General features: G+C 50.9%; 2 protein-coding genes across 12 annotated transcripts in view; both read right to left on the bottom strand.

The window, feature by feature from the left end:
* ADCK1 (aarF domain containing kinase 1) overlaps positions 1 to 14,216 on the bottom strand; it is a 137,474-nt gene that overhangs the window by 51,672 nt on the left and 71,586 nt on the right. For 2 of the 11 annotated variants that reach the window (XR_016226639.1, XM_089322448.1), the window contains exons 6-7: positions 5,427 to 5,533; positions 4,605 to 4,721 (exon numbers count right to left, since the gene is read on the bottom strand). The exons of 8 other annotated variants lie outside the window; for them this stretch is intronic. The gene's annotated coding sequence lies outside the window, so the exon portion shown is untranslated. Of the gene's footprint in view, positions 1 to 4,604; positions 4,722 to 5,423; positions 5,534 to 14,216 lie in introns of those variants that run through there. One more of the 11 variants, XM_089322447.1, reaches the window with a different exon arrangement.
* On the bottom strand, positions 12,689 to 13,948 carry LOC100355084 (cytochrome c). The gene has a single exon (XM_017350176.4). The coding sequence runs from the start codon at positions 13,831 to 13,833 to the stop codon at positions 13,516 to 13,518; it is 318 nt and encodes a 105-aa protein (XP_017205665.3). The 5' UTR covers positions 13,834 to 13,948; the 3' UTR covers positions 12,689 to 13,515.

Raw genomic sequence — 14,216 nt, 5'->3', positions numbered from 1 at the left:
CCTGGAGAATGCCAGCTAATGCACTGAGCCAGAGCCATCCTTAAGCTGCTCCCAAATTTCTGACCCGCAGACGCCTTAAGACAACAAATGTGTATTGTTTTAAGCCATTAATGGTTGGGGGTAATTTATTATTCAGCAATAGCTAAGTCATAGACCCCAAGCAAAGGCACGCCAGACATCACTAATCAATCACAGCACTCATTCCTGCTGAGCTCGGATGATGCCCTGGAATCGCTTGTCCGCACAGAGCTGCAGGCAGCCACCGACTGACCTGAATGAACGCCTGAGATGAAACCAATTTGCCATTCCTCAGCCTAGCCCATCAGTCAACAAATATTTACCGCTGGCCCCTCAGTGACAGAAACTGTGCTGGGGACACGGGCAAGGAGGAGCCCTCGGAAGGCAGCAGCCCCTCTGAAGAACGCGCCTGCATCACAGCCGGCCCTGCACACACAGCTGCTGCACCCGCTGTGGCAGGGACAGTCTGGCCTCGAGTGTGACCTCGCAGACCCTGGGTGACCGGAGTAGAAAAGGCTCCAGCGTCAGGCTGGGCCTCAGCCCCGCTCAGCAGCTGCCCTGCCCCCAGGTGGGAGTGCCCTCGCCCTGCACCTCCCACTCAGAGCAATTTGTGATAATAAAAATAATAACAGCAATAACAGCTCGAGGACACGTAGACCTTGTCTTGCAGGGAGTCTGTGTTCTTTTCCGGGTTCGAAGGATCAAACTGTCAGTTCTGCAGAGTCACTGGCTCCTGCTACTGCCAAGCTGGGCAGCAGATAAGGGGACGGCGGCAGAACCCCAGGTCGGCCCCAGAAAGCACTCGTCTCTAAGTTCCCACATGGAGGCAGGCATGGCGCCAACTGTGACCAACGGTGGAGAGTCTCCAGGCGCCAGGTAACCACCCACGTGGCGCTGCCAAGGGCCTCCCAGGTGAGACCAAGCCGCTTTCCCCCACCCATTCCCAGGCAGAGAAGCAAGAAGCCAGGGGCAGCCACACCCCAGGGTGCTGTGAGCACGCTCTCCCTGGGGTTTGCACAGCAGCTGCTCAGGACAGGCAGAGCTGAGAGGCAGCAAAGCACAGTGATCCACACAGCCCTGGGTCAGACTGGCCCGTTCAGATCCTGGCTCCATGATGTGCCGCCCTGGCAAGTTACACAAACCCTTTCCTCATAAGTACAATGTTTATACAATGCTTATGTATTCCTCATCTGTACAATGCTTATATAAAGATTTCTATGGGGCCGAGGTTGTGGCATAGCAAGTACAGCCACTGCCTGCGATGCAGGCATCCCATATGGCCTCTGATTTGTGTCTTGGCTGCTCCACTTTCGATCCAGCTTCCTGCTAACTGCCTGGGAAAAGCAGTGGAAGATGGCATAAGTGCTTGGGCTCCTGCTACCCATGTGGGAGACCTGGAAGAAACTCTTGGCTCCTGGCTTTGCCTGGCCCAGCCCCAGCCATTGCGGCCACCTGGGGAGTGAACCAGCAGATGGAAGACCTTTCTCTCCTTTGTTTCTCCCTTTCTCTTTCTCTGTAAATCTGACTTTCAAATAAGTAAATCATTAAAAAATAAACAAATAAAAAATAAAAACCTCTTAGGGCCAGCACTGTGGCACAGTGTGTTAAGCCACCACCTGCAACGCTGGCAGCCCAGATGAGCACCAGTTCAGGCCCCAGCTGCTCCACTTCCAATCCAGCTCCCTGCTAATGTGCCTGGCAAAGCAGCCGAAGATGGCCCAAGTGCTTGGGCCCGTGCTACCCACACAACAAACGAGGATGGAGTTCAAGGCTCCTGGCTTCAGTCTGCACAAGCTCCAGTTGTTGCAGCCATTTGGGGAGTGAGCCAGTGGAGAGAAGATCTCTCTGCGTGTGACTTTGACTTTCAAATTAGAACAAGAAAAAAAAAGTCTTTAAAACTACCAACCTCTTAGAGCGGTGTGTGAAACCATCACAAAGGGTCTGAAATAGAACCTACTGTCGCCCCCGCCCCAGCCCCACCACTGGAGTAGGAGCAGCAGGGGCCTCATCTGAGGCCCAGTGAGTGGTGCAATGGAGTCAGTGCTGGCTGGGGTCAGTGATTCTGGCCTCCTGGTCAGTGAGTACAAGCTACAGCCCTCCTGTGTGCAGAGACAGTAACAGACCCCTGTCTCCTCTAACCCATCCCCCACATGGGGCTCGCCTGAATGTTCCAAACAGACAGTGATCATGCCACTCTTCCTGGTTAAGCCCCTGCACCAGTCTCAGGGACCAAACACCTTCACACAACCCAAGGGTCTGACCATCTCCTCCCCCGCCTCAGCCACCAGCACACTCCCTCCTTTCCCCCTGCAGGGCCTTTGCACGTGCCATCTTCTGTACTCGGAAGGCTCCCTCCCCCTACTCATCCTCCAAACTGCAGGTCAGTGCCACCTGCTCCAAGAAGCCCCCACCGTGTCCACTCGGCGTTCTTGCGCCTTCGTGGAGAGACTGAACACAGCTGCAGGTTCACCTCCACGGACGCTTGCTTCATGCCCCCTTCTGGTCTACACTGCGGACTTTGGCTTTGGTTCTGCCTTGCAGCTAAGATGCCTGACCCTGACAGGTGCTCAGTAGGTAGTTCCTAAGGAATGGGTGGAAGGGAGGCAGACTTGCCTTTTCCTCTTCCTGAGGAGTGGAGCTGGGCCTTCTCTGGTCCACAGTGACTGACACACCTCCCGGGAGCACCACAGTTACAGTGAGGTGGCCAACAGAGCCTCCCAGTGCTGGGACCTCAAGAGCTGTGGGTGGAGGGGCCCTATGGAAATGTTGTGATAATAATGATTAATAAAAAGCAGATAAACACCCTGTGTGGCCGGCCATCCATTAGAGCTGTCATTCATTAGTGGTGGGGAGGAGGCAGTCCAATCAGATCCCCTCAGCTTAAGCAAACCTTCTGTAAATTGTAGGCTGCAGGCAATGACATTTGATAAATTATTCTTCATAATCCACCGTCGGCTGTCATAAATCTAATCTTTCAACGTTTCCCATCTTAATAACTCCTAGGCCTCATGGGGTGACATGCCTCTGCTCCTGCCTGTCACAGAGATCTCTGGGATACAGACCAGAGATCCTGGACAGAGTGGAGTATGAAGCCAAAGACACCCACGCCAAGGCCAGCCTGCTAGGCATCCCCCAGGGGTCAGAATACAGGGCAATGTGAGGCCTCTGAGGTGCCCAGGAGGCTGAGGGCTCACCCCCAACCCCATCCAGGCCCAAGAGAGGTGGTACCAGGACAGGCAGCCAAAGAACCAGTGCAAGCCCGCCCACGCAAGGTCTTGCCACTTCCACTTTGAATCTGAGCTTGGGTCACATGTGAGAATGTCAGGCTATCTTTGCTGTGCCATAAGTTCTACTCCTGTTTTCTGAGCCCACGGGTCTCTGCACAGAGTTGCAACCTCCTGACCACACGCAGCCACCTCTGCTCTCCCACCTTTCAGAGACGCCCTCTGCCCTGCAGCCACCACCCTCTCCCTGTCCCTGGAGCCCACAGAAAGACCACCTGACCCCCCCAGACTCACTCAGCGTCTCTGGACACTTCCTCATGGCCCACATCACAAGTGTTGTTGAAGCTCCAGCTTCCTGATCGCCGTGACCATAGCTGTCAACTAGACCGTAAGTGGCCTGCTGGCAGCCAGCTCACCATGGGACCACCTGCTCCCCACATCGGCCCCAGGCAGCACAACACCATTGTTGATGAACGACTGAAACCAGCCTGGGAGACCCAGCCCCTCCCGTCCCCTAGGTGACACCCTCTGGAGATGACATCCTGAGTCCTGCCTCCTGCGTCAGCTCTGGCCATGCACCTGCCAAAGGACCTCCCCGGCCGGCCTGCTCTCTCCCCTCGACCACACTAACACCCCGCTCAGGACTCCCTGCCTCCAAAGGCCCTGACTCCACTCCCTCTATGCCCTTCTTGCAAGCTCCAAGAACGCCTGACCCTGTGGCCCAGCGCGGGTGATGTTCTCATCGTGTCCTGCCCTCTCGGGAAGTTCCTGTGTCTGCAGTTCATTCTGCACCTGCCAGACCGGCGCCGCAGATGCATCAGAGTGATGATTGAGTCGGTAAGATCAGCCGGTAAAGCTTCCCACAGCCACTCCCTCTGACCTCTCGGGCAGAGTCCTGTGCTCTGAGGAAGGGCCAGGAGCCAGTCCCATCTCCACCACCAAGCAGCTGGGTAGCCTTGGAGAACGTGCCCCATCTTTGCTGGTTCTTAATTCCTCACTGGCCAAAGGAGAGCCCTGGAGGTCTCAGTCCTTCGACTTCCTAATTCTACAATCCTGCGGCTCACTGTGCCCAACTCTGCACACACGCACACAAACACCTGTGCGTACCAAAGTCCAGCCCTCCACGTGGAGTCAGGCCGCCCCGTCTGAGGCCAAGCTCTGCACATGCACATGCACACCAGGAGTCACCACAGCACCCATCCCAAAGCAGCACAGGCAAGGCCACAGTGGGGCTCTCCTCAAAGCAGGAGGGTGGTGCTGTGGCCCAGCAGCTAAGCTGCCACTTGGGACGCCCACCTCCTATATCAGAGTGCCCCGGGCTGAGTCCTGCCTCCACTTCTGATCCAGATTCCTACTACTCACCTGGGAGGCAGCAGACGATGAGTCACGGACTTAAGTCACTGACACCCACGTGGGAGATTCTGATAGCGCTCCTGGCTCCTGGCTCCAGCCTGGCCCATCAGGGGCTGCTGCAGGCATCTGGGGAGCAAACCAGCAGATGGAAGATCTCTCTCTCTCTCTCTCTCTCTCTCTCTCTCTCTCTCTCTCTCTGTCACCCTTCCTTTCTAAATCAATCAATGTCTAGGAAAGGGGACGGAGGGAGGGAAAAAGAAGGGCGGAAGGCAGGCAGTGGGCCTCCCATGGCATAAATCACCAGGGAGCCAGGCCTGGGAAACGGGCTTGCTCCTGAACTCCACGAACAAAGCAGCAACCACAGATGGCTGAGCCATAATCAGCATAAAAAATGAATTAGCATTTGCAGATTAAACATTATTTCAACAGCGAGCATACATCGGCTGGACATGGAGGGCGCGCCTCCCTCTGTCGCCACGCAGGAGCATCGGGTAGAAGGTGCGAGTGAGAGCTGACGGGGACAGCAGAAGAGGACTCCTCTCTGGGGAAGGCCCCTGTTCTAAGCAGGCACAAGGAGAGCACGAGAGCGGCCCCCTCCTCACCCTGCTGGGAAGGAAGGGCCCTCCCCGTCACCAGCCCGCACCCACCAACACCGCTGTCACAGGTCAGACAGACACGAGCCGGATAACCTCACCACGCGGGTCTTCCCGCACCTCCCGTCCATCATCTGATTGGCTCTAAGACGCAGCACTGGAAGGCAAGACGGTAGACTGCTCTGGGGTCACAGGAAAGTGGCCTTGAACCTGAACTCTCTTCTCCTGGGACACTCACCTCCTGGGGATGCAATCTGTGTATGTGAAGTGTGGTGTGTCCCTGGAGTCCATGGCACTCGGGCTGTGTCCCTGGCTCGGTTACCCCAAAAGTCTCAGGTTCCACGTCTGGAAATAGGAGGACAAGGGCGGCTGTGGGGATGGCATGAGGCCGTGTGCCTGGAAACACCTCACACACACCCAGGACAAAAGAGCTGACAGCGTTCCCTGGTGCCAGGCCCCCTCCTCTGCCTGCTTCCCTCCTGCCCGGGAGTGCTGAGAAGCCGGGAGCTGCAGGGAAAAGGCCGGCTCCTTGCAGGGAGCAGCGGAACGTCCAGGTGAGGAGCCCGGGCCTGGAGCCAGCGCTGGCTCTGCCTCACACCCCCTGTGGGACCTGAGCCCCCTGACTCCGCCTCTCTGTGGATAATCAGAGTGCTTCCTGTGGCAGGCAGCTCTGAGCAACCGGCTAAGACCACCAGCGCCTGCAGCCTTTTCCTCCGGCCCCCGTGTGACTTGCAGGAGGAAGCCCCCCATGCGTGCACCCCCAGGACAGCCACCAACGATGAAGTTAGGAAGCCGGCACATGCACACCCCACCCTCTCCCTTGGTCCTTGGGTGGGAAGGGTCTAGGCCATGTCTGGCCTATCGCCCACTCGATTAAGCTTCCTCCACTGGTGGCAGCTGCTGGTGGAACAGCACAGTCACCAGCTGCCTCCTCTTCTCTGTTGGCAGCTCCTGAGCTTCCCATAAACCTGCTTGCGTTGGAGTCCTTGACTTGGAGTGCGCTTCTGGGAAAGCCCCAAGGAACACAAGTCACAGGCCCTCCTCCCTGGGCTACGGCGTCCAGAACCCTCCAGCCAGCCAGCACTGTTGGCCAACTCTGCCTCCAATGTCTCTTTTTCCAGTCAGGGGAGTTGGTACACAAAAATGCAAACACACACACACACACACACACACACACACACAATATTAACTAATTTTTAAAAAAGATTTATTGATTAATTTGAAAGTCAGAGCTACAGAGAAAGAGAAGGCTTCCATCTGCTGGTTCACTCCCCAAATGACCACAATGACTGGGCAGGACCAGGCTGAAGCCAAGAGCGAGGAGCTTCCTCCAGGTCTCCCATATGGGTTGCAGGGGTCCTGGAACTTGGGCATCCTACTTTCCCAGAAGCTGGATCAGAAGTGGAGCAGCTAGGACATAACCCAGCACCCACACAGGATGCCAGTGCTGCAGTTGGTGGCTCAACCTGCTGTGCCATAGCACTGGACCCCAAAATATTAGCTAATTTGACTTCACTAGTAAGACCAGGGCCCCATGGCAACTCCCTAACACTCATCACATCAGAGCCCAAGGCCATGGCCTTCCTTTAATGCCTACAGAAGCCAGCCTTCCTCCAGGGGCAGGGATTGGCCATCAGAGTCCACATGATGCTGGTCCTGCTTCTTCCCTAGTGACTTCCAAGTGACCATGGCCACTACCTATCCTCTCAGGGCCTTTGGTAAAATCTGCCAACCTTGCAGAATTATTGTAAGGATCAGAAACGGCATCTGTAAGACACACAGTCAGTATGCCCTACACAGCAAAACCACAGTGCCACCCACGGATGTGGACATCTATGATTTTGTCTGCCTTTACCCATCGTTATGCCTTTGCTGCCTGCCATGCCTGACATCTACCCCAACTCTAACCCTGGAGTTTAAAAGGGGCAAACCCACCTCGCTGGTCACAGTGGCTGGTCGAAGGGCAGGCACCTGCTCCACGCTGGACCAATCACAGGCTGGCGCACGTGCTTTCTGGCCCTGGTGACTGTCTGAGGATGCATATCTGAGTTAGTGTCCCAGAGCAGCTGCCACCGAGTTCACAAACCAGACAGAAAGTTACCTCCTCACAGTGGAACCTGAAACCCCAGGTGTTAGCAGGCGCCCCTCCCACTGAAGACACCTGAGGAGACTCCTTCCTCCCCTCTGCCCAACTTCTGGTGACTGCCAGCAATCTTTGGCAGTCCTTGATGCGTGGTTGCATCATCGAATCTCTGCCTCCTTTGTCAAATGGTCTCCTCATGAGGACACAGCCATTGGATTTAGGGTCCACCCTATTCCAGTATGACCTCATGTTAATTTAGCTGATTACATCTGCTAAAATCTCATTTTAGATTCCAGGTTCCATATAGGCATGAATTTGGAGACTTAAAGCCATCTTTAAACAACAAAAACAGGGGCCAGTGCTGTGGCCCAGTTCGAGTCCTGGCTGCTCCACTTCCAATCCAGCTATCTGCTGTGGCCTGGGAAGGCAGTAGAGGAGGCTCAACTCCTTGGGTCCCTGCACCCACGTTGGGGACCAGGGGGAGGCTCCTGGCTTCTGGCTTCAGATCAGCTCAGCTCTGGCCAATGTGGTCATTGGGAGGTGAACCAGTAGAATGGAAGACACCCCCCACTCTCTTTCTGGCTCTACCTCTCTCTGTGACTCTGTCTTTCAAATAAATAAAATAAATCTTTAAAAAAAAAAGCCAGAGGTACCATAATATATATTTCAAAACATACCATAGGGCAGTTATAATCAAAACAGCCTGGTACTGGCATACAAATAGACACATAGACCAATGGAACAGAACAGAACACCCAGATATTCAATCCACACATCTACAACCAACTAATGTTTGACAAAAAAAAAAAAAAAAAAAAAAAAAAACTAAAATCAATCCCTGGAGAAAAGATAGCCTCTTCAACAAAGGGTGCTGAGAACACTGGATCTTTACGTGTAGAAGTATGAAACAAGACCCCTATCTTACATCAAGTCCACTCAAAATAAAGGATCTAAGTCTACAACCTGATACCACCAAATTAATGGAGAACACTGAGGAAGCTCTACAAGACATGGGCATAGGCCGAGATTCTTGGAAAAGACCCCAGAAACACAGGCAATCAAATCCAAAATTGACAAATGGGATTACATCAAATTGAGAAGCTCCTTTACTGCAAAAAAAAAAAAAAAAAACAAAGAGGCAACCAACAGAATGGGAGAAAATATTTGCAAACTATGCAAATGACAAAGGATTAATATCCAGAATCTACAAAGAGCTCAAGAAACTCAACAACAAAACAAACAACGCAGTTAAGAAATGGGCAAAGGACTCGAACAGGCATTTATCAAAAGAGGAAGTTCAAATGGCCAACAGACATACGAAAAAATGCTCAGGATCACTAGCCATCAGGGAAATGCAAATCAAAACCACAATGAGGTTTTACCTCACCCCAGTTAGAATGACTCTCATACAGAAATCAAAACACAATAAATGCTGGCGAAGATGTAGAGAAATGGGTACCCTTATCCACCACTGGTGGGAATGTAAACTAGTACAGCCATTATGGAAGACAGTATGGAAATACCTCAGAAATCTGAAAATAGGTCTACTATATGACCCAGCCATCCCACTCCTGGGAATTTACCTAAACAAAAAGCAATCAGCATATAAAAGAATGATCTGTGATCCCATGTTTATTGCAGCTCAATTCACAATAGCTAAGATATAGAACCAACCCACATAGCCATCAACTGATGACCAGATAAAGAAATTATGGTGTATGTGTGTATATATTATATATATATGTCTTTTTGTGAAAGACAAGATTTCATTTTTTAATTGCTGAGTAGTACTATATATACTGAACAGTAGTATATTCTCTCTCTCTCTCTCTCTCTCTCTATATATATATATATATATGGTGTACTACTCAACAGTTAAAAAAAAATGAAATCCTGCCTTTCACAAAAAAAAAAAAAAATAGATGCAACTGGAAACCATTATACTTAGTGAAATAAGCAGTCCAAAAAGACAAATACCATATGTTCTACCTGATCAGTGAATGCAATGTATAGGAGTGAAATTGACATTTTGAGATTGGATGATTGTTTACAGCCCTGGTCTCAACTGTTGAGGAACAGTGTTTTTTTTCTTCATATCATTTGTTGAACTCTTTACTTAGTGTAAGGTTAATCTTATAAGTATAAAGTAAACTGAAAATAGATCTTTGTAAAAGGAGAAGGAGGAAACAGGAGAGGGAGGAAGAAGAATGGGAGTGTGTGTGTAGAGGGGAAGTATCACTATATTCCTGAATCTGTACAAAGGAAACACATAAGATTTGCATACCTTAAATTTTTTTTAAAAAAGGACATGCAAGGCACATTACTGACTTATCCTAAATCAATCTGAGTCCTGACTTGTAATTCTATAAAATAAAACTGGGGGTCAGGTCAGTCCCTCTAGGAATGAAGTTGGGAGGTGGTAGGTTGAGAGCTGCCAGAGGCCCCGGTTGTTGGGGAACCAACTGTAGATGAGCCTCGCCTGAACAGACAAGCTGAGAGAAGACGAGTCCAGGAGGAACACCCAAAGGTCCAACTGTACCCCAGGCCTGCCTGATATGCGGCTGCAGAAAACCATGATCTGGGGCAAGCACCTGCCTCGCAGTGAAGATGCCACGGCCCACATCAGAGCACCCAGGTTCAGTACCTGGCTCTGGCTCCTGACTCCAGCTTCCTGCCCTGGGAGATAGCAGTGAATGCTCAAGTAGTTGGGTCCCTGCCACCCATGTGGGAGACCTGGATGGAGTTCTTGGCTCTTTGTTCTGGCCTGATCCAATCCTGGACATAGCAGGCATTTTGGGGAATGAACCAGCAGATGGAACTCTGTCTCTCAAATAAAGAAATGAGGGGAAAATGTGAAAAAGAAGAAAACCATGAACCTGCTGCGTTGCCTCAGTAAGTTCTGACCCTTGCACCCATGAAGACCTAATGCACCCATGTGTTATGGGTTGAGCTGGACACGCCAAATACTCACATGTTGAAACCCTAGCCCCTAGAACCTCAGAATGGGACCTTATTTGAAATTAGGGACACTGCAGAGGCAATGACTTAAGATGAAGCCATGTAGGATAGTGTGGGCCCCTAATCCAATGTGAATGCTCTCTTACCACAAAGGGGGAATTTGGGCATGGAGCCAGACCACACCCACACATGGAAGACACCGTGTGAGGAAGAAGGTAGAGCCACCTGGGCAAGACGTCTACAAGCCAAGGGACACCAAACATGGCCAGCACAGCACCAGGAGCTAGGAGAGAGGCATGGAGCCGATCCCCTTCCCGCACCCCCCCCACCCCGCCCCCGCCCTCACAAGGAACCACCCCTGCCAGCACCCAGCCTCCAGAGCAGTGGGACAACACAGTACTGTCGTTTGTCTCACTGGTTTGTGGACCTAGCAAACAAATGAGCCCTTCACCCAAAGTCCCTGGCCCCTGCAGCCCCACTGTCTGCTCGCTGGACACTGAACGAGCCGTGTCCCCACTTGCTGCCACACTGCCCACCTCGTCTGTCCCAGTCCTTTGCCCCTTACAACCTAGTCATCCTTCCAGGGCCAGCTCACAGCCACGGCCTCCAGGAACTCCTCTGAACTTCCCCCGAACTTCTCATCCGTCAGCCCGCAGCTGAGGGCTTAATTGTTCTCTAATTACTCCCTGTGTGTACTGTTCCGTCTGCAGGCTTTGGGAGGGAGGGACGTGGCTCTGACATATTCTGTATCCCCCACAGCACTCACACCTATCAGCCTGCTCAATAAATCTGTAATGTTTGAGTGCGCAAACCAGCAACTGGTGGGTGGGTCAGCGGCTGGGGCCACTCTGAACTCAGGCCCTTTACCTGCAGGAAGTCCACGTGGAACAGCCCAGACACACTGGCTGAGCAGGGAGCATGGGCTCCACCCTGGGCGCTGGATCCCTGGGAGGAGGCAGTCCCCAGGCATGGTCTGTATGCTGTGCACATTGGTATCATGGACCCAAGCCACCAGCCAGTGGGAAGGCTGGCGGAAGGAAGCAAGGAGTGTCAGGAGCCCTGCTGGACAGACTTAGAAAAATGCGGCTTCCCCAAGGTCCACAGAAAACCGCGAGGTCCCAGGAAGAGGCAAAGCAGCTGAAGTCCTTCAAGGGCCTACTGGCCCTCCCACCCCAGAACAGAAAGTCCAGAAGCCTGGAGACCTGGGGCTAGCCCCAGCTGGGCCATCTAGGAAAGTTACTTCTCCTCTCTGAGCCTCCGTCCCCACCCGTGAAATGCAGGGGTGAACTGTAGGATTTCTAAACCCTTGCAACCTGCAAGCTCAGGATTCCCTGGGTAACTTTTATCTGAAGCACTTGCCACCAACATCACAAAACAAAAAGAGGCAGCGTCTGTCTAACCCTGAGGATCCAGGCCCAGGACTGGGTATGTGAGGGCTGCAGTCTCATTGCCACACTCCATCCTCACAAGAACTCTACAGATACTAAGCACAGCTAAGTCGGCAGGCACTGCACTTTAGACAGGGTGCATGGGGGGAAGGTAAATGACATGTAGGTATACATATTTATGGGATACAGTGTGATATTTGCATGAATATATGCATTGTGTAACGGTCAAGTCAGGGTAACCAGCCCATCCATCATCTCCAATGTGAACTATTTCTTGTGGCGAGAACATTCAGAAATTTCTCCTCTAGCTATTTTGAAATACACAAGTACAACAAATTACCATCAGCTACGGTTACCCGTCTATGCTACAGAACACTGGAGTGTATTCCTCCTAATTTTATACCCTGTAACCAGCCTCAGCCTCTGGGAAACACGATTCTGCGCTGTCCTTCTATGAGACTGACTTTGCAGCTAGCACAGGAGTGAGCACGGGCGGCACCTGATCTATGGGTCTGCCTCATTTCCTTTTACCTAATGTCCTCCAGACTGGCCCCTGCTGCTGCACACCACAGGACTTCATTCTTTTCATGACTGCATAGTATTCCACTGCGCAGATGCACCACCTTCTCTTAATCATTCACCCACTGGTAGGCGTTAGGTTGAGTCCATATCCCCACGTGTGGCGAACGGTGCTGCAATAGACCCAGGAGGGCAGACCCTCCCTGTGCCGTGCCGTGTCCTTTCCTCTGGGTAGACACCCAGCAGTGGGAGAGCGGGGCCACGTGGTAGATCTATTTCTAGTTCTTTGGGAACCCTGCACACTATCTTCCACAATGGCTGTTCTAATTGGCATTCCCACCAACGGTGTCTAAGGGTTCCCTTTGCTCTGCATCCTGGCCGGCGTCTGCTATTTTTGCCTTTTTGGTAACAACCATTCTCACTGGCGTGAAATGATATCTCACTGTGAGTTTGGTTTCCATTTCCTTGATGATTAGTGAGGCTGAGCATTTTGCCCTATACCTGTTGGCCATTTGGACGTCTTGAGAAACGTCTGTTCAGATCATTAGCTCATTTTTTTTTTTTTTATCTATAATTCTGTTTTTAATTCTCTTAAGTCTTGTGATCACATATTTTAGAGGTTTTGTGCTGATGGTATCTCCTCTCCCTTAGTCCTTCCACTGAGCTGGCAAAAGCACCGTTACTAAACACAAATACACAGTAGCTCCTCAGTGTTATGTGTTTCCAAATGGCTGCTTATAGACAATCCTGAATTTTAACTCAGTCTAAGGTAGTAAAGAATTCAACAGCAAGTGTAACTTGTTACTCCACCTGGTCATGCTGACGTTCAAAGCACCTGACCTTACAGATCATCTATAAAATGTGAGAAGTGTTAAATATTCTTTATTTGATATGCATAAACCACACTAAAATGCCTTTCAGTAAGTAAAAGGCAGAAGTTTAGATACAGGAAATTCTAATGAGATTGCCACAGCTAAGACCAAAAATACGAAGTAGACGTTTCCAAATGTCTTCAGCTCTTGCCTTAGGTAGGTAAAGAACAAGTGAATCTTGTTCAGTTCTGAGACAGTGAGGCAATTTCCCCAGCATTTAAATCTAAATCCAATCTCCCAACAGGTTTTGGGATGGCATTGACAAGTTTTGTTAGTTAAGTCCAATCATATCCTTAGAAGGGGAAAAACAGTGAGGGCATTCACTGAACTGGAATTACTACCAAAATTTCCTATTTAACCACACAAGGCAATATTAGACTGTTGGACAAAAATATTTTGTCAGCCATTCATGATCTGAATTCTGGTGTATGAGAATTAAATTATGGTGCACATAAAAAAAGTCACGGGACATTGCTGTTTTGTAATAAATAAGGCAGTGGCCAGCTATTACTCATTCGTAGCTTTTTTGAGATAAGCTATCAAGTCTGCCCTTTCAGTCTTCTTCTTAATGCCAGCGAAGATCATTTTGGTTCCAGGGATGTATTTCTTGGGATTCTCCAAATACTCCATCAGCGTGTCCTCTCCCCAGGTGATGCCTTTGTTCTTGTTGGCGTCTGTGTAGGAGAATCCAACGGCCTGACCTGTCTTCCGCCCGAACAGACCATGGAGATTTGGTCCAGTCTTGTGCTTGCCTCCCTTTTCCACAGTGTGGCACTGGGCACATTTCTGAACAAAAATCTTCTTGCCTTTCTCAACATCACCCATTTTTAACTCGCTCGTTAGTAGCTCGCGCCCCAAAGGACCGCACCGGTAAGCTGGACGTCCCGCTTTCTAAGCCCAAGGACACGCCGGCCCGCGCCTAAGTACCGGCGTTGGTGCAACCGCAGCTCATTTTTTTTTAAGCTGGATTACTTGGCTTTTTGCTACTGAGTTGTTTTGAGTTCCTTAAATATTCTGGATGTTAATCTCGTGTCAGAGAGACAGTTTGCAAATACTTTCTCCCATTTTATAGGTTGTCTATTTGTTGTTGGCTTCCTTTGCTATATAGAAGTTTTGTCGTTGTTTTGTTTTGTTTCCCATGCTTTTGAGGGTCTTATCCAAAAAAAAAAAGTCTTGCCCAATATCCTGAAGTGTTTCTAAGTGGGTTC

Source organism: Oryctolagus cuniculus, chromosome 20 (genome assembly GCF_051225735.1).
Source record: "Oryctolagus cuniculus isolate XC-2025 breed Fujian yellow rabbit chromosome 20, ASM5122573v1, whole genome shotgun sequence".
Classification (NCBI taxonomy): domain Eukaryota; kingdom Metazoa; phylum Chordata; class Mammalia; order Lagomorpha; family Leporidae; genus Oryctolagus; species Oryctolagus cuniculus.
Note: the sequence above shows the minus strand (reverse complement) of the source record. Positions and strands in the feature narration are given on the sequence as shown.